Below are 23,185 nucleotides of genomic sequence, written 5' to 3'. Positions count from 1 at the left end.
ACAAGGTGTTTGAAAACAAGACAAAAAATACAGTCAAAACCAATTGGTGCTGGTACTTCTTGGACTCTCAATTTTGTTTCTCCTGTATCCTCTTGCTGACCTGAAGTGGTACACTTTGCAGGTAGTCACTGAAGAAGGCGTGTCTGGAAACGTAGTGCAGAACTCATTGTGAGATGGGGATTTTCTCTTTCTTAGAGTTTAGGAAAGTTGAGCTGAATGTGATACAACCGAAACACACGTAAGACCAAGCCACGGGGGGGGTTTTGGTGTTCGCAGTTTCCTTCTTGTCACTGTTGCCTCGAGGTCACAGGGTGGTATTGAGGGAAGCGAGGAAACGGGCACAGGCTGTCTGGCCCCGCTCTGTGCCGGCGCAGCGCTAAGAAGTGTGCTCGGTGCCACAGCTGGCCCAGGACAGCGCGAGCCCGCGGAGGAAGCCAGTCGGGAGCGCTGGCCACCCGACCCAGAGGGCTGCAGCGCTGTGGCAGGTTGCAGGTGTTCCAGGTGTTCCAGGGGAGGAACCTTTCAGGCGCTGCTTTCTCGGCCCCGCTCCGGAGGGGAAGCTGTGCAGAGCCGCTGCCGGAGGTGGCCAGGGGTGACAGCGAGCCCCGCAGAAGCGCGGGGGCAGGAGGGTCGTCTTCACAGCCGTGGAGGAAGGCGTCAAGACGGGAATGGCTGGATCCTCTCGGCATCTCCCTCCTTGTGTCCATCGCTTCCTGGAAAAACACGTTCTGGAACTGCATCAGCGTACCTTATTTTAGGGATATAAAAGTTTCTTCAGTGCTTTGGGGGATGTAAAAGTTTTAGTGCTGCTAGAGATGAGTAGGCTGGGGAGAGAGTGGGGCAAGAGGCAATAATGGGTGGAAACGTGCTGAATTCGTTGTTCAGAAGAGCAACGTGGAAGCTGAATTTCTTTGAAGTGCTAAAACTTTGTTCCCCATCGGGTGATCTTTGCCAGCTGCGGTGTTAGTATGTACAGAGGCGAGGGCGAGGGCAGGCGGCAGTTGGGAGGCTCATCGGCGTTCACCGCCACTTCGCAGCGGCGCGATCTCTCCGCCATCTGTGTGCGTCTCGTAACAGCCCGAACTCCTGGGGCTGGCAGCGCTGTGCCTCTGTTTGAGGGCTGCGGTGGGTTTAAACAAGCTCCTAATTAGGAGACCTTTCGTTCCTGGGCGTTTGTGGTCGGTGACTAAGCCTGGCCACAGTCGGTCGAGGGATTCATGTGGCTGGTGGCCCGCCTGGAAGTGAGACCGAGCGCTGGCTGGGCCGGGGGTGGCTCCAGCGGGAACCGTGGGCACTGTCCTTGGGGAAAAATCAGTGGTAGTGCTGTGCTGGGGTCATAACCCAACAAACTGTGGTTCTAAACCTTAATTTTCACTTTCTTCCTGGGAAGATACAAATCCTTAATGTGAAGTGAAGCACTCTCTCTCCAGTCCGGCTTTCCGTGTCGATGGAGTTGTAACACGTGTGCAGGGAAGGCGGTTGCTGCGATCCTCGGCAGCTTGCCTGAGCTGCTTGCGTGGTAGTTGGTGTAATCTGTGATTAAGTATGAACTTGATCATCCATTATCTTTTGAATATGCACTTCCTTTAGACGTGGCTGCTGGTTACTAGATTTTATTTTCAGTTGTACAGCAGCGATAGGAGCATTGAGAAGGAGTGCATTTCAGTCGTGACGCTGCCGAGGAGCGCGCAGGTCGTTTTGAACAACACCACTTCGGTTGTGTGCACTATTTAATCCGGGTTCAGGCTTCTTGGGCATGGCTGAATTGGCTGTTAATTTGCAGTGGGTGTGTTGCAAGAGTCGCTTTCACCCGTCGCTCCCAAGGCCTGCTGGCAGCGCCCTGTGCCAGCCAGGGCCTCGCTTGCTGAAGCGGGGCTACCCCGTGGGCAGCTGCTCAAGAGACCCCTTCGGCCGGGCGTGGGGACAGGCGGCGCAAGCGAGCGGGGTCCCCTCTGTCGGCCAAGCTCTGTGATGCGGCGGGTGTGTATTCCCTCCCCGTTGCAAATGCCAGGGAAAGTGGCTGGAGCTGCTGAAGCCTGGAGGTGGCTTGTATTAGCGGCGAGGTTTCCGTCGCCGCTGTGATCCGGGAGCACCTGGCAGGGAGACTCGCCTGTGGGCTGAGCAGCGATGAAATGCCAAGGCAGGGTACGCGGTGCTTGTGGTGGGTTGTTTGCAGCGTGGGTGTGGGCTGAGAGCTGTTTCGGTGGCGACTGTAATTCACAGTTAACAGTGCAATAAGCAGTGAAGTTACAGAAACAACTGAACAACTTGCCTAGTGCTGTTTATTCAAGGGATGGTCAGAAATAAAACCTTAAATGAAGGGCTTCCTTGCCCGTTGTAAGCAGTAGATGGAAAGAGATGAGACAGATTCCTTTAGATGATAGTAAGAAAGTAGTATGTTGTGTTTTGCGCCTTGAATTTGTGTCGGTGTACTCCTTCCCGTCTAGGAGATCTGGACACAAGCTGTTTCAGGTCCGGTAAGTCTGCCGTTTGGACTGAAGACTGGGTGATGCTCAGACCTTAGACTATAAGGTTTAAACAGGTTTTTCTCGTGTTGGGGGTGTTTGTAATTTCCAGGAAACTCTGAAAATGTTAATTCTTAATTTCATACTTGTTTATTTTGATCCATTCTGAATTGGCCAGTTAGTTTTTCTGTCCTGATCTGGGTAGTGCAGGCGTTTCTTTGTTTTCCCGTATGTAGTTCAGAACAGTTCCTTGGGAAGTGCTAGGTGCTACTAAAAGCACACACACAATTCTGAGCACCAAAATCTGCTTATTTCTGGAAGAGCTGGCTCAAGTGATGGTCTCAAGGTCGTGTGGAGTCTGGTGCCGAGCTGGGACGTGCTGTGGGTGTTCTGGCTCGCTGGCCAGTACCTCGACTGCCCTTCGTCTGTTGTACATGCAGGTGCCTTGTCTGCCAGGCACACGTAGGTACAGGGGGTTACTCTGTTGAGGAAAAGATGGGTCCTTCGGGTCTTGAGAAGTGGCGGTGAGAGAAATTCACTGTCTGGTTTTGTGCAGAATGAGGGACAATGGTGAATGGGGAAAATTTGGGAAAAAAGAGCTGTAACAAAAAGCAAAGCTGGAGCCAAAACCAAAGAGAAAGCTAGCATGACTTTTGTGGTCTTGCATCCTGTTTAACTATCTGAATAACTGTGGGATCTGCCTACAGCACATCGTATATAATTAGTGTGAACCCACAGGGATGGTGCTCGTAACGCAGATGATGACCAGTAACGGGGTTTGGGGATTCCTGTGACTGTAAAGGTTTTCAGAATTCAGTTTAAATGAGTGTTGATGGAAGAGAGCCTTCAGAAGCTGGTTAAAACCTTGAAATTTAAACCATGGTCCATGTTAGTTGACTGAGCAAGCACGTCAGCCTTTCTCACCATGGTCACTCCATGGAGAGTAGCTGTGGCTCGTGGGGTATCAGGCAGGGTACTGGTGAGATTCTCAAAGCCATTCCAGTAAAATCTGAACTTGTCTGGAAACTGCCACATCAGTAAGTTTTGTCACTTTAAAGGAAAGTTGTGTTTTAGCATGCTGTGGGATGCAAGTTGCTTTGCTTAGAAGATTTTCGAAAAGGCTATGGAAATAGTGTTTCTTTGGTGTTTTAGTATACTATATATCTGACAGTAAAGCACAGTCATCTCATGAACCTGATCAGATTTGAGCTTAGATTAATACCGCTGGAATCAACTTTAGAATATAAAATGTACGTCTGTCTTTAAGTCCTTTGCTTTGATGGGGTTTTTTTGGTAGCGAGTGGAGAGTCTAACCATCTGTCTGTTCGTCAAAATACTTCCCAAGCATCCTGCAACATTTGACATCGCAGAACAGTATTCCTAGAAAAAATTAATACAGGGAGTAGTAGCACTTGAGTACAGCATTATATTGAAGTAGGCAGGATGCAGCACATGTGTGCTAAGCCTTTATGATTTCAGTACTGTTTGTTGCTCCATAATGTTTGAATACAATATTCTTGCTGTTAACTATAGGTAGAGTGGCTGGGAATATCTGAGTTTACCTTCATGGCCCTAGAAGATGCTGCGATTTGGTTGTGTGTGTGGCTGTGTACACACGTGTGTGTACACACGATAAATGCAGATCCTCATGCGTTGTTTTTAATCTTTGTAGAGTACCTTTGTGCACGTTCAAGCTGCAGAAGCTGTGACTGTTCCAATAAAGAACTATTTCCCCACAAGAGAACAACAGATTTTGGCACTGCAAACCACAAGTGAATTTGATGTCCTTGTTATAGGTGGAGGAGCAACAGGCTGTGGCTGCGCTTTAGATGCAGTCACTAGAGGTAAGGCTGGAAGATTTAATTGCATTCTTATTCTTGGATTACATGGTGTGTAATCAATTTGTCAGATTGGCTTTCAAGAGTACTTGAAGCTAGAGAAGGTGTACTCTGAATGCCTGGTTATAAAACTTCTTCTGTCGGAAGCTAAAATGAAGAAAAAATGTCATTGCGTTTTGTTGTTTCTGCAGTCTTTCTTGTCTGTGTGCTTGTAGGCAGTTGTCTAACCTAAACCTTTCTGCTGGACACTCTTGGCTGGACTCCCCATTCTCTGTGGCTCCTTAGTGGGTTTATCTGTAGTCACGCTCCCCTTGCTGGTGCAGGAGAATGTCTGCAGCAAAGTGAAGACAGGACTTGGCAGCGCTGTTATAGCAACTGTTCTGAAAGGGCCAAGCATGACTTCTGGGTGAGGCACGGTGGCTCTCCAGCTCGTGTTTCCTCCAGCGTGGGGTGTCTGCAACATCTGCAAGGCATTGTCAGGCGTTGTAGCTCCCGAGCATGTTGCAGGCTTGAAGTCTGTTTGGGCTGGAACGGCAGGTCCTCGCAGCGTGCGGTCTGCAGGTACATGCGGTACGTCTGCGCTCCCATTTCCCCTCTTTCGGGGGGTCAGCTGCGTAACTGCTTTAAGAAGCTTCTAGAATTGATGTTAACTTCATGCCTAGCCTTCCCTTAGGCAAAGCTCAACGTCAAATGAGTTTAGGCTAATGCTTCGTACCCGAGTTCTGCAGGAGGGTGAGAATGTGTGCGGTGACGGTTGGTTGTTGCCCCGCAGATGTGCAGGTGCTGCCCAATAGCTCGTGCAGTTGGTCAGACATGTGAAAGTCTGTTTGGGGGCTGAAAGAGCAGGGTGCTGATGCCCGCTCTGTCTGTCATCCACCTCACACAGCAGCTTTGAAAACGGCCAGCAGGTTCAGTCAAACTGACAGTTCTCAAAGAGAGTAATTTTACAAGTTTAATGAAAATAAATCTTCAGATACAGAGATGGGAGTGCATGGGAGAGGCTGTAGCATCGACTCCTGTTCTAGTAAAATGCTGGATTCCCACAGAATATCGTATCTTTATCCAAAAAAAGCTATGTAAAAGATTTGGGAGAAAAGCTTGTCTTGGAATGTGCTCTCTCTCAGTTGTTGTTTTCAGTACAATCAGCCAATGAGGGAGACAACCGACCTTAGTTTCTGTGTTTGTAGACCTTGTTTCTGGTTTTGGAACTAAAATGGTAAAAAGAGAATAGTGTAAAACATAGCAGCTGGCCATAAAGTTCTTCAGGTTCCTTAACCTGTAGATACACCTCAGAAATGAGAGGCAGAACCTGACTTCAAGTGTTTTGTAGCTTGATTCAGAAAATACTTGTCCAGAAGGTGTGATAATTGTGAAGTAGATCAAGCAGTAAGGTCTGCACCACTGCTAGATACATACAAACTCAAATCTGGTTATGGATTTTTTTTTTCCCCATGTGTCATTGAAGACAACTTGGGATCTTTTCACTTCTGCTGCGCTGTGGTAGAAAATGCAGTTGTAAAGCATACAGAAATGATTATAGGTAATCTATGTTTATCCTTTTACTAGATATTCTGATTATATCAGTAGGTTTCTGAAGTGTGAAATATTCCTAGGCATTTGGTTAATGAATTGTGTATTGTTGCTGTTCATTCATGGAACTTGCTCTTTCATTATGTTTGCTTCGCTTAACAACAAATTTTGCTTTTCATGTGTTTGATATATCTTCACCAAATTATTTCTGATTGTATCCATTAATCTTCAGTCACATTTGACAAAAATAAATTACTCTGATCTTTGGGAGTTACCAGTAATAATTAGATTTTTTTTTAAGGACATAAAAGTTTTGGGAGACCAGTAGATGTTAAAATGTATGTTCATCAACCAGTAACATAAAGCACCCCTCAAAGAGGGCGAAGGAAAGACCCAAGGGATAACTTCTAATGCAGACGATGCTCTTCTCCTCGGGTGTGCATCACCGTGTCGTGGCTGCTGGGTTTGGTAGCCATGGCCCTGACGTCGGTTCGCTGCTTGCCTGGCTGCCTAGCTTTCAAACTCTGCCAGTGGCGGAGGCGGTCTGTCCCGCTAACTGCTGTGACGCAGGATGTTTTTTGAGTGAAAGATGGCCGTGTGCTTGTCCTGTGGTGCTTGTCCTGGTTGGGTTTACTTGGGCTGGATGTTGGAAGTCAGTGGTGGCTTGTAGGTATGTGCCGAAGGATGTGGCCAAGCTGTTGCCTGTATCTTCTCATTAAAAGGCCTTTGCTAATTATCTCTCTCCTGCAACTCTTCCCTTGACCTACCTTCCCTCACATAACCTGGTGTCAGCCTCCTTCATGAAGAAGATGCCAGCGCTTCCCTGGTGCAAGGGATGCAGCGTGACAGCGTTGGGGTCTGTGCTCTCACGGGGATTTCCGTGGGAGGCGGCGTGCCCTCCCCCGTGGAGAGCGGTTTCCTGGCCGCCAGGGGAACTGGGAACCCAGCTGGTGCCACGGACGTGCCAGCCTCGCTCCGAGTGTTCGTTACGTTACAACATTTGATTATAAAGCGTTTGTGTTGGGGATGTGGGTGACGGCCTGAGCGCCGCCTGTTATCCCTGCCTGGGGCTGGTCAAATTGTCAGCCCCGCCGGCGCCAGGGAACCCACGCCTGCGTTTTTGGGTGAATGTCCTTCTGAACCAGCAACACCCAGTACCGGGTGTTCGGTGTGCGCGTCGTGTTCTCTGGTGAGCCCCGCCGGAGCGGCCAGCGTGCCGTGGCTGGCTCTCCTCTGGCGTTGGGCGCCTCTTCAGCGACTGTCAGCCAGCGGACGAAGGTGCCGTTGTCTCCCTCTCTGGTGTGCTGTTCGAGGTGTCAGTGTGATGGGTTTAGAGCTCCCTGCCGCAAAGAGTTAAAAGTATTCATGAAAATACTCTGTTCCTGCCATGAATACGAACTGTAATTTGCTTGAGGGAGCATGGCCCCTATAATGTACTGTAATGCCTTTCTATTGTGAAATACCCAGGTTTTAATGTGCTTCTGTTTAAGTTCTGTTTTGACTTTTCCCTTAGGAAGGAGGCTAAAATTTTTCATTACAATATAGACAGTGCACTACACTTTGAATACAAATTTATCCATGTACAGAGTAATTTTTCTTGTGATTGTCTCTACCCTAGAGAAGTGTCTTTAATGAATTACATACAAATTGTGTAATTTAAGAAGTTAATTTGGTTTTCTGGTAACACAGGACTAAAAACAGCCCTTCTAGAAAGAGATGATTTCTCATCAGGGACCAGCAGCAGGAGTACTAAATTGATCCATGGTGGAGTGAGATATCTTCAGAAGGCCATCATGAAGTTGGATTTTGAGCAGGTAATTGTTTATGCTGGTTGTTAAGCAAAAATTGCTAGTAGACACTTCCCCTATCCCAATTATATCCAAGTCTCCTTTTTATTTTTTCAGTACTTGACTGTTGTGTTCCACAGCCACTGTACATAGCGAGTGTCTCCTCCAGCTGAGCTTTCCAGACTAGGGAAGTCGGTGCTGCTGCCTTTTGCTGAGCGCTTTTATGGGCAGTCTTACTTGCCGTACCTTCCAGACTGTGTATATTTTGGGGAAGGAAGGCAAAGACAGGGCTGACTTCAGAATGAAAAGGGCTTCCTGCCTGTCGTGATCAGAATTTGGGGGAGTGAGTGGTTGTCCTGTTTATTCTGGCATGGGGAAAGAAAATACGGTAAAGGAGTGGTTATGTATAAATGCTTTTATGTGTTCCTGTGTTGGTGGAAGCGTTTTGAGAAATGGATTTGTCTTCTCTTTGAAACCTCTCAAAATGTGTTTCAACAGTTATAGTGCTGCTACAGAAACGGTGACTTCTCAGGGAAAAATACATAAATCATGCACTTACCTACCTATAGAAATCAACCTTTTTTGCCAAAGAAAAACTTCATATTGATTCATATTGATTGGTTTGGAGAAGAACACTTCTGCATCTGCAGCTCGGAGTTAGCATGGGGTTTAATGGTGGGAGTCGGCACAGAAGCTGTGCCCTGGGATGAGCTGTAGCCCTCCTTAAGTGCCTTCTGCCCGTAGTTAGGAGTAACACGGCTTGTTGTGCTTGACATTCAAATGAAAAACTGTCCATCTGACCTGCCAAGACACCAAAATGAAAGTAGTGAAACGTTTTCCTTGCTTTTTGAATCTCTGTGTGTTTTTGAAAGAACAGTAAAAAATTGGGAGGTATTTGCTCTGATAAATGTTTTACTGTTAAATGTTGCAGATGGGGACAACGGGGCATTCACACGTACGCTTCTGTTTTTCAGTACAAGATCGTGAAAGAAGCACTTGAGGAGCGTGCGAATCTGCTTGAAATTGCTCCTCACCTGTCGGCTCCTTTGCCGATAATGCTGCCCGTTTACAAGTAAGCTCTGCTGTGACAGCTCTCCGTTACCATTGCCTTTGACAAGCCAGCTGGTTCCCTGGAGGCGTTTCCAGGTGCCCCTTTCTAAGTGTGTCTTTAAACCTGCCCCAAGCTTTGTCCTCCAGGAGGTGAGACGTTGCTGTGTTGTAGAAGCCTGAAATTCCTCCCAGGGCGCCAAGCAGCCGTCGGTGCTCTCTAGGAGCACACCTTGGGCTTGGGCTGCTCAGTGTGTTTCTGCCACCCCGGTTGTGGGGCCGAGGGAAGTCTACAGCTGGAATGAGCGAATTCCCAGGATGTTATTTGCTGTTCCCTCCAGGACACCCTTGTCTTCAACACGGGCTATCATAGTGCTCTTGGCAGTGTGCTGTTTAGGCCGTACAGCCCCCGGCGTTCAGTGCAGTGAGCCGGTGCGCTTGCCTTCCGCAGCACCTGCCAGTTTGGGGTTGGGAGAACAGTTTGCTTCTGGTGTGAGAAAGAGACTTCAGGTGGCTTGGGCGAGGTCTTTAGAGGCGTAAGAGCAGTCACTCGCTGTAGCAGGCTGCTTGGAGCCGTCAGGTTTTGCCGAGTGATCTCAATGCCTGTCTTTATTCCCGCCTCAGCAGAAGGGGCTTGTAGCAGCTGGAGCTCACGGCGGGCAGCGGTCGATCGCGCTCAGTTGGTCCCGTTGGTGCGGGAGGCACTAGTCAAGATGTGCAGCTGAGGAACCCCTTCAGCGTGCACTTGCGCTGGTTCTTCCCTCAGCGCATGGCTTTGTCTCACCTCACCCTGGAGTACAAAAAGCCCGTTTGTGATCCAGATCGTAGGATAAACCAAGCCTTGAATCCACTCGACTAGCGGCAGCGAGTAGGTCAGTTGAAAACAGTAGCAAACAGTGTGTAAGTTCTCACGTCACTGTTGTGTTGTGACACCATGGACTCGTGTGACGGTACAAAGTAAAACTGGTGTAATCCCACATACCGAGTCACTTGGGGCGTTGGGTATCACAGCAGCAGTGTGTGCCTGCGCTTTCAAATGACGTTTTGTTGTGGGGCTTCTTTTATTTCACTTCATGGGAATTTTTTTCTCCTGCAGGTGGTGGCAGTTGCCATACTACTGGTTTGGAATAAAACTGTATGACATCGTGGCAGGAAGTCAGTGTCTGAAAAGTAGTTATGTCCTTAGCAAGTCACGAGCCTTGGAGCTGTTTCCGATGCTGCGCAAAGACAAGCTTGTTGGAGCTATTGTCTACTATGACGGTAGGTTGCCTTCCTGTGCTTTCAGTATTGCGTTGTGCTGAGTTTTGAGGGGGGAGAAACACAAGTGTGCAGCTGTAGATCATGTGCATTGGCTTTATAAAGGGAAGAACAACAACCTGAAGGATTCAACTTGCACCTTAAGCATTAATTTGGTAGATAAATTATGTTTTTCACAGCAGTAACTGACTGGATGTAGTATAGAATACATTACTTGTCTCAGCTAGTAGGTATAGTGGTATGTGAAAGCATTCTAGTGTTCTGGTGATTCCCTACAACTTCCAGCTGTGCATGATTTTGCTCTACCCTTCTCACACCGAACGCTTTTTCTGATGTATCCTAAGTCAAGGAAATGTGATTGTTCCAGTAACGTTAAATGGTTTGGTGTAGCACTTCCACCGTGCGAATACCTTCAGAGCTCTCTGGCTGCTGGTCGTGGTTCTTGCGCTGGGCTGGGTGAGGCCTGGGTCAGTTCCTTTTTGTGTCGCCAGTAGATTCAGTTGCTCTGCAAAGACAGCGTTCGTTGTAATTACAGTCAAATAGGAGAGATTGCTGTAAGACATGAATGGTCTCTGGTAAAACCCCTTCCAATAAAGAGTTATAGATTCTTGAGAGGAAAAACGCCTCCAGCACGAGTTGCTTAGTCTGTTGCATCAGCTGGTGGTGGGTACGTTTTGTGTCTAACGCTTCCACAGACTCAGTGTCCGAGTGGGAGAAAATAAAGACGCTTCCTGCAGGTGTGTCGGTATCCATTCAGAATAGAATGATGATTTAATAGGACTCATCACAGTTGTCTAGAAATAGCAGTTGTCCTGTTCGAAAGGGTTCGTGTCTATTCACGTCTGGGAAGTGTTTTGTCACTCCTGGTGGTGATGCGAGAATGGATAAGCCTTGTCGTCCCCAGCATAGCTCCAGAGCGGCAGGTGCTGCCGTGGGCCTGCCAAGCGGCATTTAACCCTGTCCCTTCAGACTCTGCGGAGACATGGGGCAGTCTGAAACGAAACCAGTGGAGGTTTGGTTGGCTTCCTTGGCAGAAACTGTGCTTGCCCGGAGCGTGAATGCTTGTGTGGATGGACGGGTGTCTTGAGCCTTATCCAAACTGCGGCACCTCGATACTTTCTGGCGTCACGCAAGCTACATCCCCGAACGGTATTTAAAAAATACTGAACTTGTACAAATTCTGAATGCTGGAAAGCTCCCTGCTTAAGTTGGAGTGCCAAGGTGTGCTGTGGTAAGTGCTTTCTTGCTGCGCTTGGTTATGTGGGCATATCCAGAAGGTGGGCTGTCTTTTCCTTGCAGCAGGCTTGTGCAATGTGTTTTTAGTTAGATTGGCATTCCTCCTTCTCCAGTCCTCTTTCACGTCCCTTCCAAGACAGAAAGTTTGGTAAAACTCTCTTGGTCATGGGGCCAGCTAGGTAACATCAAAATGTCAAAAGTGTTCAGGATAGGGCAAGAAGCCGTAGATTCCTTGTGGGCTTGGAGGAGCCCTCCAAAGAATAAATAGCTTAACTACTGATGTACTTCAGGAGTGGTACAGTTCAAGTTAGTTTTTACCTGAAGATGTAGTTTCTGACCTTTTGGCAGCCAGAAAGGTCTCCGCACAAAATTGATTATAGAGGAAGTTCTCTTCCCTTTTCAGAGCTGCATTTACACTATTCATCAGCTTATCAATAGGGGCTTTTGTGCTGGGAAGGAGTAGGAGGGACTCTCAAAACACACTGGACTCAGATAGTATTTATGAGGCTTCTGGTAAAAGTGTGTGTTGATAATTGCAAGTTGTCTCATAGGGAGCCCAGCAGGATGAAAAAAAATGTGTGTATATATATGTAGGTTCTTATTTGGGAGTAGGGTGAGATTTGAAGGATGGACATGATTTTTACTTATTTCTGGTGGAGACTGCGTCTTCTCTATCTTATTTTTTAAGGTCTAGAGGAAATAAGAGGTTATTTAGAAGCACAACTTGTTATGGGATTATGTGTTATTTTTTCTACGCTGTAGGAAGAGCGGCTGTAAGTAGCATACATAGAAGTAATTCAGATTTACTTTTTCATTATCATAAGCCATCCCTCAGACTGTTTTAAGGGATCCCAGGAGCATGCAAGAAGAACGAAGTGGTTCTCTTAACTGTAATTACACTTCTCATAAGAGCACTATAACTTGAAATCTATTTATAATCTATTGAAGGTTTTTCCGATTAAATGGTTTGGATGTGTCGTAGCTGTTTACTACTCCAGCATCCCAAAGATACGCATTTACAAGGTAGCCTTAAAATTACTCTTCAGGTTTCTTGGACGAATAATTATTTTAAACAGGGCTGCAATAAATCTAAACTTTCAGCACCACGATGCCGTGTGGTCTTTTAGTGGCAAACATCTGCGCAGCCGCACAGAGCGGAGCTCCGGGTGGCCGAGAGGCGCCTCTGGTGGCTTTGCTCCCTTCCCAAGCCGCAGGAAGCAAACCCTCACTTGCACGTTGGAAACAAAAGTGTGGAACAGAAGAAAGGGAATGGTACAAGTTACTGAGGCGTAGTTTAGTGGAGGAAGTTCATACAGGTTTGTTCATACAGGTTTCATAAAACCAGGCAGCTGGCAGAGACTCTTCACAGCTCTCCTGCAGCGGTGGCTGGGCTCGTGCTGGTTTGGTGGGCGATACCAAACATAGACCTGAAGTTTTGCTGCCTGTTCATGCTAGTAGGTCTGGCCTTATTTTGCTTTCCTTATAAGACCACAGCTTAGTAAATCCGCGTTTTTATGCAGAATTTAAAGAAATGGTGTTTTGCAGCGAACAATTAAAAAAAACCCCAAACCTCACAAGGCTCCACCAAACCTTAGTTTCTAGAAGAATAAAGTGGCTCTGAAGGGTTAAAGTACCAAGTTTGTGAGTTCATAATACACATTTGGTGCTTTGAGGCTGCACCTAAAAGAGAATAAAAACTTTCTAACTGTGATGTTAAATGAATTCTAACCTGCCGCGTTTCAGAGCTAGGTTTTGTCTGTGATGACCCTGTAGGTCAGCGTACGGCCCATGGTGTAGGTGGGCTCACGTTGTGTTGTAACACGTTAATTATTCTGTCGTGATCAATTAACTCGTGTTCGGTCCACAGTAGATTTGTTTTAGGTCATAATGTTTCAGCAGGCACCCTTTAGATCTTGTAAATTATTATACTTGAATTTTAATGATATACTTTTATGCCCTAAATCCAGAGGAATGGAGGACGAAGGGGAATTGAACTTAAAGTAGAGAAGGGGATGATAAGATTGGGTTAAAATTCCTTTTAGTTCTTTCAGAAGGGTTAGTCATAAAATAGAACATTAAATAATGGCAAAAATATATATGTATGTCTTAAAGTAGGTCATGTCTTTATCTTCTCTGTCCACCACTTCTCTGTCTTCCCTAAATAAGGAATAAATAAATCGGCCTTTTAAGAATGGAGTGTCTGAACCAGTTCTGTCTGTGCAGTTAAACGTAGTTTTGTCTCGTTTCCTCGCTTTTCCTGGTCCCGTCTCCATCCTGCTTCCTCTGCATCTGCCGTGGCTCGTGGCACCTGCTGGCAGCATCTCCCTGCCTGGCCTGTCCATCGCCACCCCCAAGGGCAGGGCTAGGAACGTCCGTTCCGCAGTTACCCTTGTGTGTGGCAGGACCACCGGGCCACGGCGGCTCCGGGGCAGTGCTCTGGTGCAGAGGGGGGCTCGGGGGTGCTCTTGGGTTCGTTCTGTAATTGGGGTTCGAGCTGGTGGCATGTCAAGGAATCCATTATTCATGAATACGTTGTGTTCTGAAATGTTGCTGTCGTCGTCTTAATTACATTTTTTAAATTGTTTATACAGGCAAAGGAAAAAAAGGTACATTATGAATGTTGGAAGTACCAGCAATAGCAAATCACAGACTTTACCAGGGGCTATCCTTGCTCTGTCTCAGCATCGGGAAGCTAAAGCATATGTTGGATGTTAGCCTGGGTGTACACAATGTGTCCTATTTATTCAAGGTTTTCTTTGAAGCCACAACTTACAAGTTTGTTTCTTAGGGGTACATGTCAGACTTCATTTAGCATTTGTTGGTATTAGGATACTCCTGAATAGCAAAAAGGCAACATTTTGGGGGAAGAACGTGGCTGCTATCTGAGCAGTGATCTGTCAGTTCTACTTACGTAGCTCAAGGAAAACTGGAGAAGAGGCACTGTGGAGAAGCTGGGCTGAGATCTCAAGATCATAGGCAGAATTATTTTAAAGCACTTTAAATGGAAGAATTAATCTCCATTTAAATTATATATAGTTCATTATGTTAAGAACTAGGAAAAACATTGAGCCAGAGATCCAACTAGCCAGAATATTTCAATTTAAAGTGTTTAGAAATTCTAAGTGGCACAATTCTACTGAAGACGCGTTGTTTTTCTGTCTGTGGGTGCTTGCAGACTTTTTTGTTACCGTATTTTGCCTTGCAAGATGAGCCTTCAGGTGTGTAAGGAAAATCTGTGTTCTGAATCAGTCATGAGGTTTAAGATTTTAGGGCTTTGTTGACCCTGCTCTTTGAATTTATCACTGTTTTCCGAAAGCAGGAATTAGCACATCCTACTTTGGTGACTGTTTCGCCACATCAAGGTATTTGATTGTTTCATGTCTTGTTCTACAAATTTCCGGTGTACTTGCTGGGGTGTAAGGAATTGTTCTTTGTTTTTTTGTGTTCTCAGTATTTTCGTATCTATTCTCTCCTGAAATATTTTAATACAGGGGTTGTTTAAAGGTAGAAAAAGAGGCTTTGGCAGAGGATTTAGCTTTCCTTGTTTACCGCAAACCCCGTGAGAAATCCTTCCCAGGCACACATGCACACACAGACACACATGCACACAAAAATCAATGCAAGAGTAGGGCATTCATTAAGCTGTCAAAAATGGGAAAAAAACGCCTTTTTTTTTTATTTAGGCTCTTGTAGCTATTTTTCCTAGTATTTGAGTGTGTCCTGAATTATGAAATGTTATAGCTTTATAATTCATATTTGACAAATTAATATTTTGAGAATGTTGAGCTGTAATAGGGGTATTACCCTGTTACAGATGCAGACAACTGCATGACTCTTTTCCTTCCCTGGATATAAAAGCTCTGTGACAGTTTGTCACTAAAAAGACTTTCCATAGGTGAAATACACGGCTAAGCGTATTTCTTGGTATTTCAAGACTGAAGCTGGCTGAAGGAGCGAAGCCTGGCAGGCACACTAACTGTAGGGATAACCTGGGAAATACTGTGCGTGTTCTCCATTTCCCGCTGCTTTCAAATACGTTTTGTCCGTGTTCTGTGTAACAGTGTGTGCGAAACCGCAGGAGAGCCCCAGCCTGCCGGGGAGGGCTGGAGGGGGGATGCTGGACGCACTGGTGGGGCGTGGGCAGAGAGGGGTGGTGCAGCTCTCCGGCCCGGCTACGGGAGCGTTTGCCCTTGCAGGCGCTGAGCACCGGTGGGGCTCCATCCTGCACGGTGCTTCCCGTTCTCGGGTGAAATCCGTGGGGTCTCTGCTCGCTCGCAGTGCCTGGCAGCGCGCGGCGGCTCGAGTCCCACCGCGCTCCATCCGCCGGGGCCCTTCTGTGGCTTTGGGAAGGGGTAAGTCCCTTGCCCAAACGGGCTCGCCTCTTTAACCCGGTGGTGCCTCTGTCAGAGGGCGCAGCCGCCCCAGCGGCCCCGCAGGAGCAGCCCTTTGCTCCTGACAAAAGGGGCCGCGCGTCCGCGGCGCTCCCTCCCTCTGGCTGGAGGCGTCCTTCCCAAAAGCAGGCGGATGATAACTGCGTCTCCTGCTGTACCTGTAACAATTTAATTGTGTAAGTCAGCCCAGTCAAGCATCCCCGGCTCATGACTGGGAGACATGAAATTCATTGTCATTATTGTCCCTGTCATTTTGGATCATTATATCCTGCTGCAGAATTTTCCTCACTCCAGTGCTTTCTTACCTCCAGGAAGCAGGGATTATGGCTGAGGTTGGGGTGGGGGCAGGACTGTGAACTACATTTACCTCAGGGGAGCCACAGATTAAATTGGCTTTGCTCTCTGACTTGCTGGATTCGTCTGTTTGTACGCTGTGGGTTTAAGGTTGGAAATGATGAATATTCTAGTGAATTCTGTGCCTCTCTCTTTTCTTTTTTTAATGCTCCTATAAGCAAAGGATGGTTTTCGTGTCCCTTAAGAAGTGAATGGGGAATAATTCTTCAGATCGTGTTACCGAAAAGATTTAAGGTTATTCCTGAGCAAAACGACATTATTTGCGCATTGTGCCGCAAACATCTGATGTTCCCCAGCGTGTCGTGGCTTTTAGGGGAAAGACTCCATCGAAGCATGTAACTCTGCTGTAATTTATATGTGTGCATTTTATGTGAACTTAATAGTCGGTCATTAGTTAATACGTACACTGTTCCATGTTGTGGGTATGATGAGATGTGTGTCAAAGGAGAGCGGGTTGTGGGATGCCCGTGCAGCTTGCTGCTCCTTCCCCTGCGCCGGTGGCCGTCCGTGTTGGGTGGCACACGGGGTCAGAGCAGCCCCGGTCCTCAGTAAGGGCTGGGGAGGTGCCCGTTGCTCATCTTCCTCGCCACACTCCTCCTCTCCCACCAGCGGAGTTCCCCTCGCCCAGCGCCTCCCGGCCTGCATCTGTCTCCGTTCGGGCGCTGGGTTCCTCTAGGCCCGGGGCAGGATGACCTGTTAAAACGCTGCTCTTGCTGGGGTGGGGTGCGTCCCCCCCTCGGCGGCAGCCCTGCCCGCTCCCCTGCCCGCTCAGTGCATGGGGTCCCCTCTGGCCGGTGCCCGCCCCAGCCATGTCCCCATCCCCGGGAGCAGCGCGGCCCCCTCAGCTCCGGCAGGGCTGCCCGCCCTCCTGGGGTTTCGTGTTCCCCGGCTGGTGCCCCGGCCGGGTGGCACGGTGGCAGTGGGCATCCCGCCTGCCGAGCACAAGGTGCAGCGGCCGACAAAGCCATCGCTGCTTCCTTGTGGCTTAAGGAGCAGCTGCGGCGGGGGGCAGAGCCGGGTTTGCCCTGGTTTGAGCCGTCGGTGCGAGCGCTGGGAGGGCCGGCCCGCTCCGTGCCGCGCGGTGAGCTGTGCTGGCATCACCGCGCTCCTTTCGGCGCGGCGGCATGGCCGCGGCAGGCCTGCCGTGACGGTTGTGCACGGTGACATTTTAGCACGGTTTCCATAAACTGACAGTGACAATGTTTAGTTTCATTTTAACACTGTGCCTTTACTTACACTGACGTTGCGATATGATTGCAGTGACAAGCTGAAGGCTGATAGAAAAGGAGCGGGAAACAACATAATTATAAAGCAGCAGCACAGAACAGAAATTCCAGATTTGGTCTCTCGCTTGATGTGCCTGGATATTGAGGCTTATTTTGGTATTCTGATAGCTGAGTTCAATACAAGTTTTAGCTTCTGGGTAACTTGGCAGCAGCCTCGATTAGACAGGCGTTCGCAGGGTGTTGGGACTTTTAATTATATTTTTTAAAAAACCTTTTATGGGCTTCCTGTCTCTTGCTTGTGTTATTCATTTGTTTATAACTCTGTACACAAGTTGGAATGTGTCATGCTTTCATTTCCTAGTCTTCATGGTGGTCTTGTTTGTTTCATCCACACGTGAGATTTGTTTGGTCACAGGTTCCTCCCGTCCTTATTATGAAAATGATCTTGGCTTTCTCGCGTTCCCCAAGCTCGCCTTGTAGAATCGTGGTTGCGTGGCGTCTCGGGTGGTCTCTGCGGCGCGCTGCCAAGCTGTCTGGTAAGGTTTGATGAAGGTACCTGTTGCTGGTAAACGGGCATTTTCAGGTTCTTTCAGACCCTTGAGGAGCAGAACCTAAAGTCGAGTGCTGATGGTTACCCCTTGGCCTCCGTCGCTCGCAGGAGCAGAGGAGTTCATTTCTTGTGGTCTGAGTGGCGCTAAATGGAGGAAGCGAGAAATTATTTCAAGTGACTGCTGCTGGATTGTTCAAACCTGATGTGTCAAATCCCAGTTTGGATCTGTTAGAAGAAATCAACCCGTGAGAGGGCCAGACTTGAGACTTTCCTTTCCATTAAAGCTCCTACAGGGCGAGGGCTGAAAATTGTCCGCATCTTTGGGCAGATCTTAAAGAGCTGAAATAGGTGCTGTGTCTGTGTTTTTCCAGTGCAAAGTGCATATTTAGATGTGCATCATTCTTCCACCTGGTTGGGCCGTATTTCAGCAGCACACATGACACAGTGGAAAGCAGAATTCGAATTATACGTGATCTGCATGAGACGTATTAACAGTCTGGTGAGATACTGCTGTGTTGTTGTACGTGGGTGTGAAGGAACCGATTTAACTTGAGTCAGAACGCTCTTCCCCCTGAAGCAGGCCAAGAACAAATGCGTGCATGCTACGTATCCTAGAGAGTCTGTTAGTTTTCAGCGAGTTTTTGACTTAAGTTCCATGTGATTCAGAGCAAGAAATAGTTCAGGTCTGAGGGCATTTTTAATGACTTATGACTCATGAGTCAAATCTGATGTTTACCTCTGAACTTACTCCACTTATGTTTGGGGAAAAGGACTGGCTGAGTTCTTTCTCAGAGAAGTCTGGAACAATTTTGAGTCACTCCAGCTGATTCATAATGCCTCAGCTTGGGTATAACTGATTTCCGTATGTACAGCAGATGTTGAGTTCCTGTTTTAATGCTTGTAATAAAACTGTTCATGCAATTAAGCATTTATTTAAAAATTAGAGGATGTGGGCTGTCCTGGTAGCTCAGTTATGTGTAGTGATGTGTAGTTACCAGCCGTCAGCCTTGCATTTGGTGAGGCTTGTGTGCACAAGAAAACTTTCACGCACGTGGAGCGATTTGATTTCATGCATTGCTTTCCTTTACTGCGTGCATGCAGTTATCTGCTGCAAGGCTGTTGTAAGAATATGACGTGTAGGTACAGAGATGTACTTTAAAATAACTTCTGAGAGTATCGGTGCTCTTGGGGACAACGGGTGTCGCCGTTGTGGTGATGCAGCAATACCCCCGCCTCGATGCTGGGTGACAGGGTTTGGGGTATGTTCCGAACCCAAGGGTCTGCCTCGTGCGTTGGGTATTCCAGTTAAGTGAGTGGAGCTCACAGGTGTCAGTGAAGGAGTACCGTGCAAGTGAGAGACTAATTGGCAAGTCTTTAGTTTGCCTTTATCCCCTCAGCTGTCGAACAGAAACCAAAGAAAACCCCGTGACGTGGCATGGCTGCGTTGTGCAGGGGTCTGAAATTGTGACCGCGCTGTGGGCCTCGTTGTCTCACTCAAATATTTCTTTTAGTGTACTTTTCCTTTCAGAAGAAGCCGGTAGGTGGTTCCATGGGAAGGTTTGCGCCCTTGAGAAGGCTCATCAAGACTGTCCTATAGCTCCTTGCATGGCTGACTTCCAGCTCTCCCTTGCACTTGACCTCCGCGGCGATGACTAGATGTGCCTAATCTGGAAGGACTGTGACTTGGGAACAGGTGGGAAGCTTTCCCGTCTGTTGGAAGGACCAACCTGTTCTTTACAGCAAGAAGTTTGCAAACCCACGTGTGGCAGCTGGGTGGTTGTGGCGTGAGCCAACGTGGGTTTGGGGCGATGGCCGCCACGCCTGCGCGCGCTGGTCCCTGGTGGGTTGCCGTGCCGCGGGTACGCTCGGTAACCGAGTGGCAGTTCTGGGCATGAAGTGGTTAATGCGAACAAAAGTTACCCTCTTGGCGTTCAAAGAGCTTCCAGCTTCTTAAAAAAAAAAAATAAATAGCGCAGTCACTGGCCACTGCGTGCTTATCTCCCGCTGAAGAGCGTGGCAGAGGAGAAGGCAGGAACTGGTATAAAAGTGACACAGAACAGAATATACTAGAACTACCAGAGCGCCTTATTAGCGCTGGTGTTCACACAACTCTACTGAGTCAGTCACAAGCAAATTTCCACAGTCTGTGGGCTTTGTTACCACTGCTGGCTGCGGTTCAGCGTTGATAAAAATAAAATTGAATGTACACTATGTGCACTCTGTGGGAGGATTCTTTTAGTGCCAACGGAAGCATTGTCTGTTCGTCTTTGAAGAAATACAACATTTGCTACTAAGGAATGAAAATAGAATTTTCCTAAATTACACACACACAAAAAAAAGAAATTATAAACCAAATGGCATCACTGTTGGTCTCAACATGATGTAGGACACACTTACACAAAATGTCTTCACGCGCTAAATGTCTTCAGCAGTATGCCTTCTAAGAATAAGGGTGGTTTTTAAGAGGATTCAGTGTTAATTTAATGAAAGCACTTAAGCCAGTGTTTTGTTAAAAGCTAGGTTGACTACCCTTGATAAAAACTAGTGTCACTCCACTATTACAGTATTACGAGTAGATGACAATAGCAAATAAGGAGATGCATGATTCCTTCAGGTTTTCTTGCTAGAAATAAATTAAAGGATTTAAACATCCTCTTATTTTTGAGAGGTATGACGGGAGGAGTTGCAAAGAAAGCTCACCATGTTCCATCAGTTGGCTCTCGAACGCTTCTTCCAGAGATGCTGAGGTGCGGCTGCCTGTCGCACCGCCGTTGCGATGCATCCAGCCGACAAGTGACACATCCAGCCAGCACGTGCTCTCGAAACTAGCCCTCGAGCAGCAGGACTGAAGCAGCCGTGACCTCTCCAGGGCAGGCTGTTTGTGAATATCTGTTGTTGGTGAATGTCATGACTATAATTTCACTATATTGCCTACAGGTTAGTTAGGAGATCTTCAGGGGCTCACTCATACATGGAAAAGGATGCCAAATGAATTGGACTTAGCCATTCTGTTGTTAGAAAATAACTTTTTGGCTTACAACATTTGGCAAAAGCCCCGTGGTGTCATAGAGGGGCTACCTCTGCTAGCAAGGGTGACTAGTTGTTTTGCTTGGGAGCACCAGTGGCTGCTGTGAGGGACGGTGGATGCAGAGCTGTCTGCAGAAGGTAATCCAGGGCCTCCCGTAGAAGCTTTTGGTTACCTTGCCATGGGTCACACAACTATGCCGTGGGTTTCCTGGGCATCTTCTGGACGTGGTAGTAGTGCTCATGTCAAGAAAGCTGTACACGTCTGTTCTGGAGGAAGTTAAGCTTGGAGGTGCTTTTGTCTTGGGGTTGGAGGATCTCTGGATCGCCCCTGGGGAGAATGGCGTTTAACTGGAATGTCGGAAAGGTTGAGATGCAGAATCTTTGCTTTGCTTCATCCTTCCCTTTCTCTCCAGAGTGGTAAGGATCATCTAAGTACCAGGACACATACCAGTCTCTTGGAAGTAAACATTCCTGATGCCAAACTAGCACACGTGTAGATCGCTACCTTAATGCGCAGAAAATGCGCTTTGTCATCAGCGGTGAGCAGTGCTGCAGTAAGCACTGACCTGGCTGTGGTACCTTTACAGTGGGGATGTGCGTGGAGGAACAGCAACAACTTCCTCAGACATCAAGGAAAAAAAATAATTGCATATAAAGTGCAGAATTTTAATGTCATTCTCTGGGGAAAAATGTACATGTGTGAGTTGGAGGGCTTGGGGCGTGGGGGGGCAGAGCTGTTCCTGAGTATAAAAACTATTATGCTGTGACCCCATCTCTACCAAACTGTTGCACTGCTGTTCTCCACGGATGATAAATTTCGGAGCTGCTAAGTCACTCTTCATTCCCTTCAAACCTAGACCTCTACAGAGCTCTGCTGTTCGTGCTGTGGAATACTCTAGGCCTGCGCACGGCAGATCACATCGATCTGAAGCCAGGGAATTTTTCTAGGTCTGTAGTTAATCAGGAACTGGCTATTTCCCAGCCCTCTTCCTGCAAGCACATTCCACAGGCCCTCAGTTCCTTTCGGACAGCTGGGAACTGAGTAATAGCAAGGGTTTTCTCGTGTCGGAATAATGATGAGGGGAAAATGGATGAGAGTTTCAGAGAAAGCGTGAAAATGTTCTCTCGAACACAGTGGTCCAAATCCTGAGCTCCACTGAGCTCCTTAGCTCGCTCTGACATTATGAGCATTGGGATTGTCAAGAAAATGCTGAGCAGCTCTTAGATTTGAGGCTTAATAAACAGTCGTTACTGAGGTGTTTGTTCTTTTTTAGAAATTGCACCCGCTTCCCCGTTATTTATTCTGCTGATGGGCTTCTCTGGATTGCTTTTGGTCTGGGCAAATAAGTCACAAACTGGAAGGAGGCAAGCTTGCAAAATTTAAACAGTGAGACTTCCCACAGACTAAAGCTAATATTGGCCAACGCGGTACGTCGTGCTGCTGCTGTGTGATGAATCCACAGCCGGCCTTCGCCAGAGCCCCGTTTGTGTCGGTACCACCTGATGCGCTGATGGTGAGAGCAAACTGGTGGAGGGTCGGAAAGTGACTGAGGAAACCCTCTTGGCCCTGAGGCCCGTCTACAATCACAGAATAAATCCTGCTGCGGGGAAACGGGTGCCTTGGGGTTTGGTTCGTGCATAGGCGGCGCTCATTTGAGGGCGGTGTTTCTGGTTTGTGCTGGGTTCCGTGTCCTGTAAGACCGAGACCTGCGGTATCCTCTGGGTCAGGCAGTCCCCCAGATCCAGCCCCCCAGAAAAGAGGGGAGTCCACAGAGCACTGCGCCTCTGAAAGCCTTTGACTTTGGGCTAGAGGAGCCTTTCCTGGACTGCGGTGGAATACGTGCCGTGTTCTGCTGCATGCAGCAGCAGCTGCCGTCAGGCAGCTCGTCGCTGTGCTTTCTCTTTTTTCTGCCCAGTGCTCCCTCTGTGTACGAGACGTACGTTCTCTCAACCTGCCTTAAAACGCTGAGGTTTGAGGTAAACCTCGTAAGGACGTTTTATCCATTCCCTGCCACTGCTGCAGCATAAATGGTGATGCATTTGTTTAACGATTTGCCCGCCACTCCTGACAGATGGTTGGTTAATCTTACGCATCTCGTGTGATGGAGCATCCCCAACTTTTCTTGACACCTTGCTCAGTTGTTCCGCTGTTCTTTTCTGCAGTTTATTCTGGGCATTGTTTGCTTAGTGGAATTGGAGTTACTGTTTGTTTCTTCATCGGTGCTTTATCATGTTACTGTTTCTGTACACTTCACATAACTTTTTTTTCTTGTAGCTGAAGACTGATTGCACTGTATCGTCTGGGCTGTGTTAGAATGAGAAGTTTGGGGAGGGGAGGTGGCGCCTTCGAGGCCATTGATCCCATCTTTATAACTTTGCCCTTTTTAGCTGGGAACAGATTATTTGCGCAGTGGCTCGAGATTGCACGGGCAGAATCAGAAGGACCAAACTTTACATAAACCATTTATACTAAACGT

General features: G+C 47.7%; 1 protein-coding gene across 1 annotated transcript in view; it reads left to right on the top strand.

Moving 5' to 3' along the window:
- Positions 1–23,185, top strand: part of GPD2 (glycerol-3-phosphate dehydrogenase 2) — a 59,801-nt gene that overhangs the window by 18,133 nt on the left and 18,483 nt on the right. Inside the window, exons 3-6 of the mRNA XM_086465453.1 lie at positions 4,138–4,309; positions 7,523–7,647; positions 8,595–8,692; positions 9,764–9,927. Of these exons, the coding sequence (XP_086321579.1) occupies positions 4,138–4,309; positions 7,523–7,647; positions 8,595–8,692; positions 9,764–9,927 (559 nt within the window). The remainder of the gene's footprint in view (positions 1–4,137; positions 4,310–7,522; positions 7,648–8,594; positions 8,693–9,763; positions 9,928–23,185) is intronic.

The sequence above is a fragment of the Leptosomus discolor genome, chromosome 5 (assembly GCF_034619465.1).
Source record: "Leptosomus discolor isolate bLepDis1 chromosome 5, bLepDis1.hap2, whole genome shotgun sequence".
Lineage (NCBI taxonomy): Eukaryota > Metazoa > Chordata > Aves > Leptosomiformes > Leptosomidae > Leptosomus > Leptosomus discolor.
This window is presented reverse-complemented; position numbering and strand designations above follow the sequence as displayed.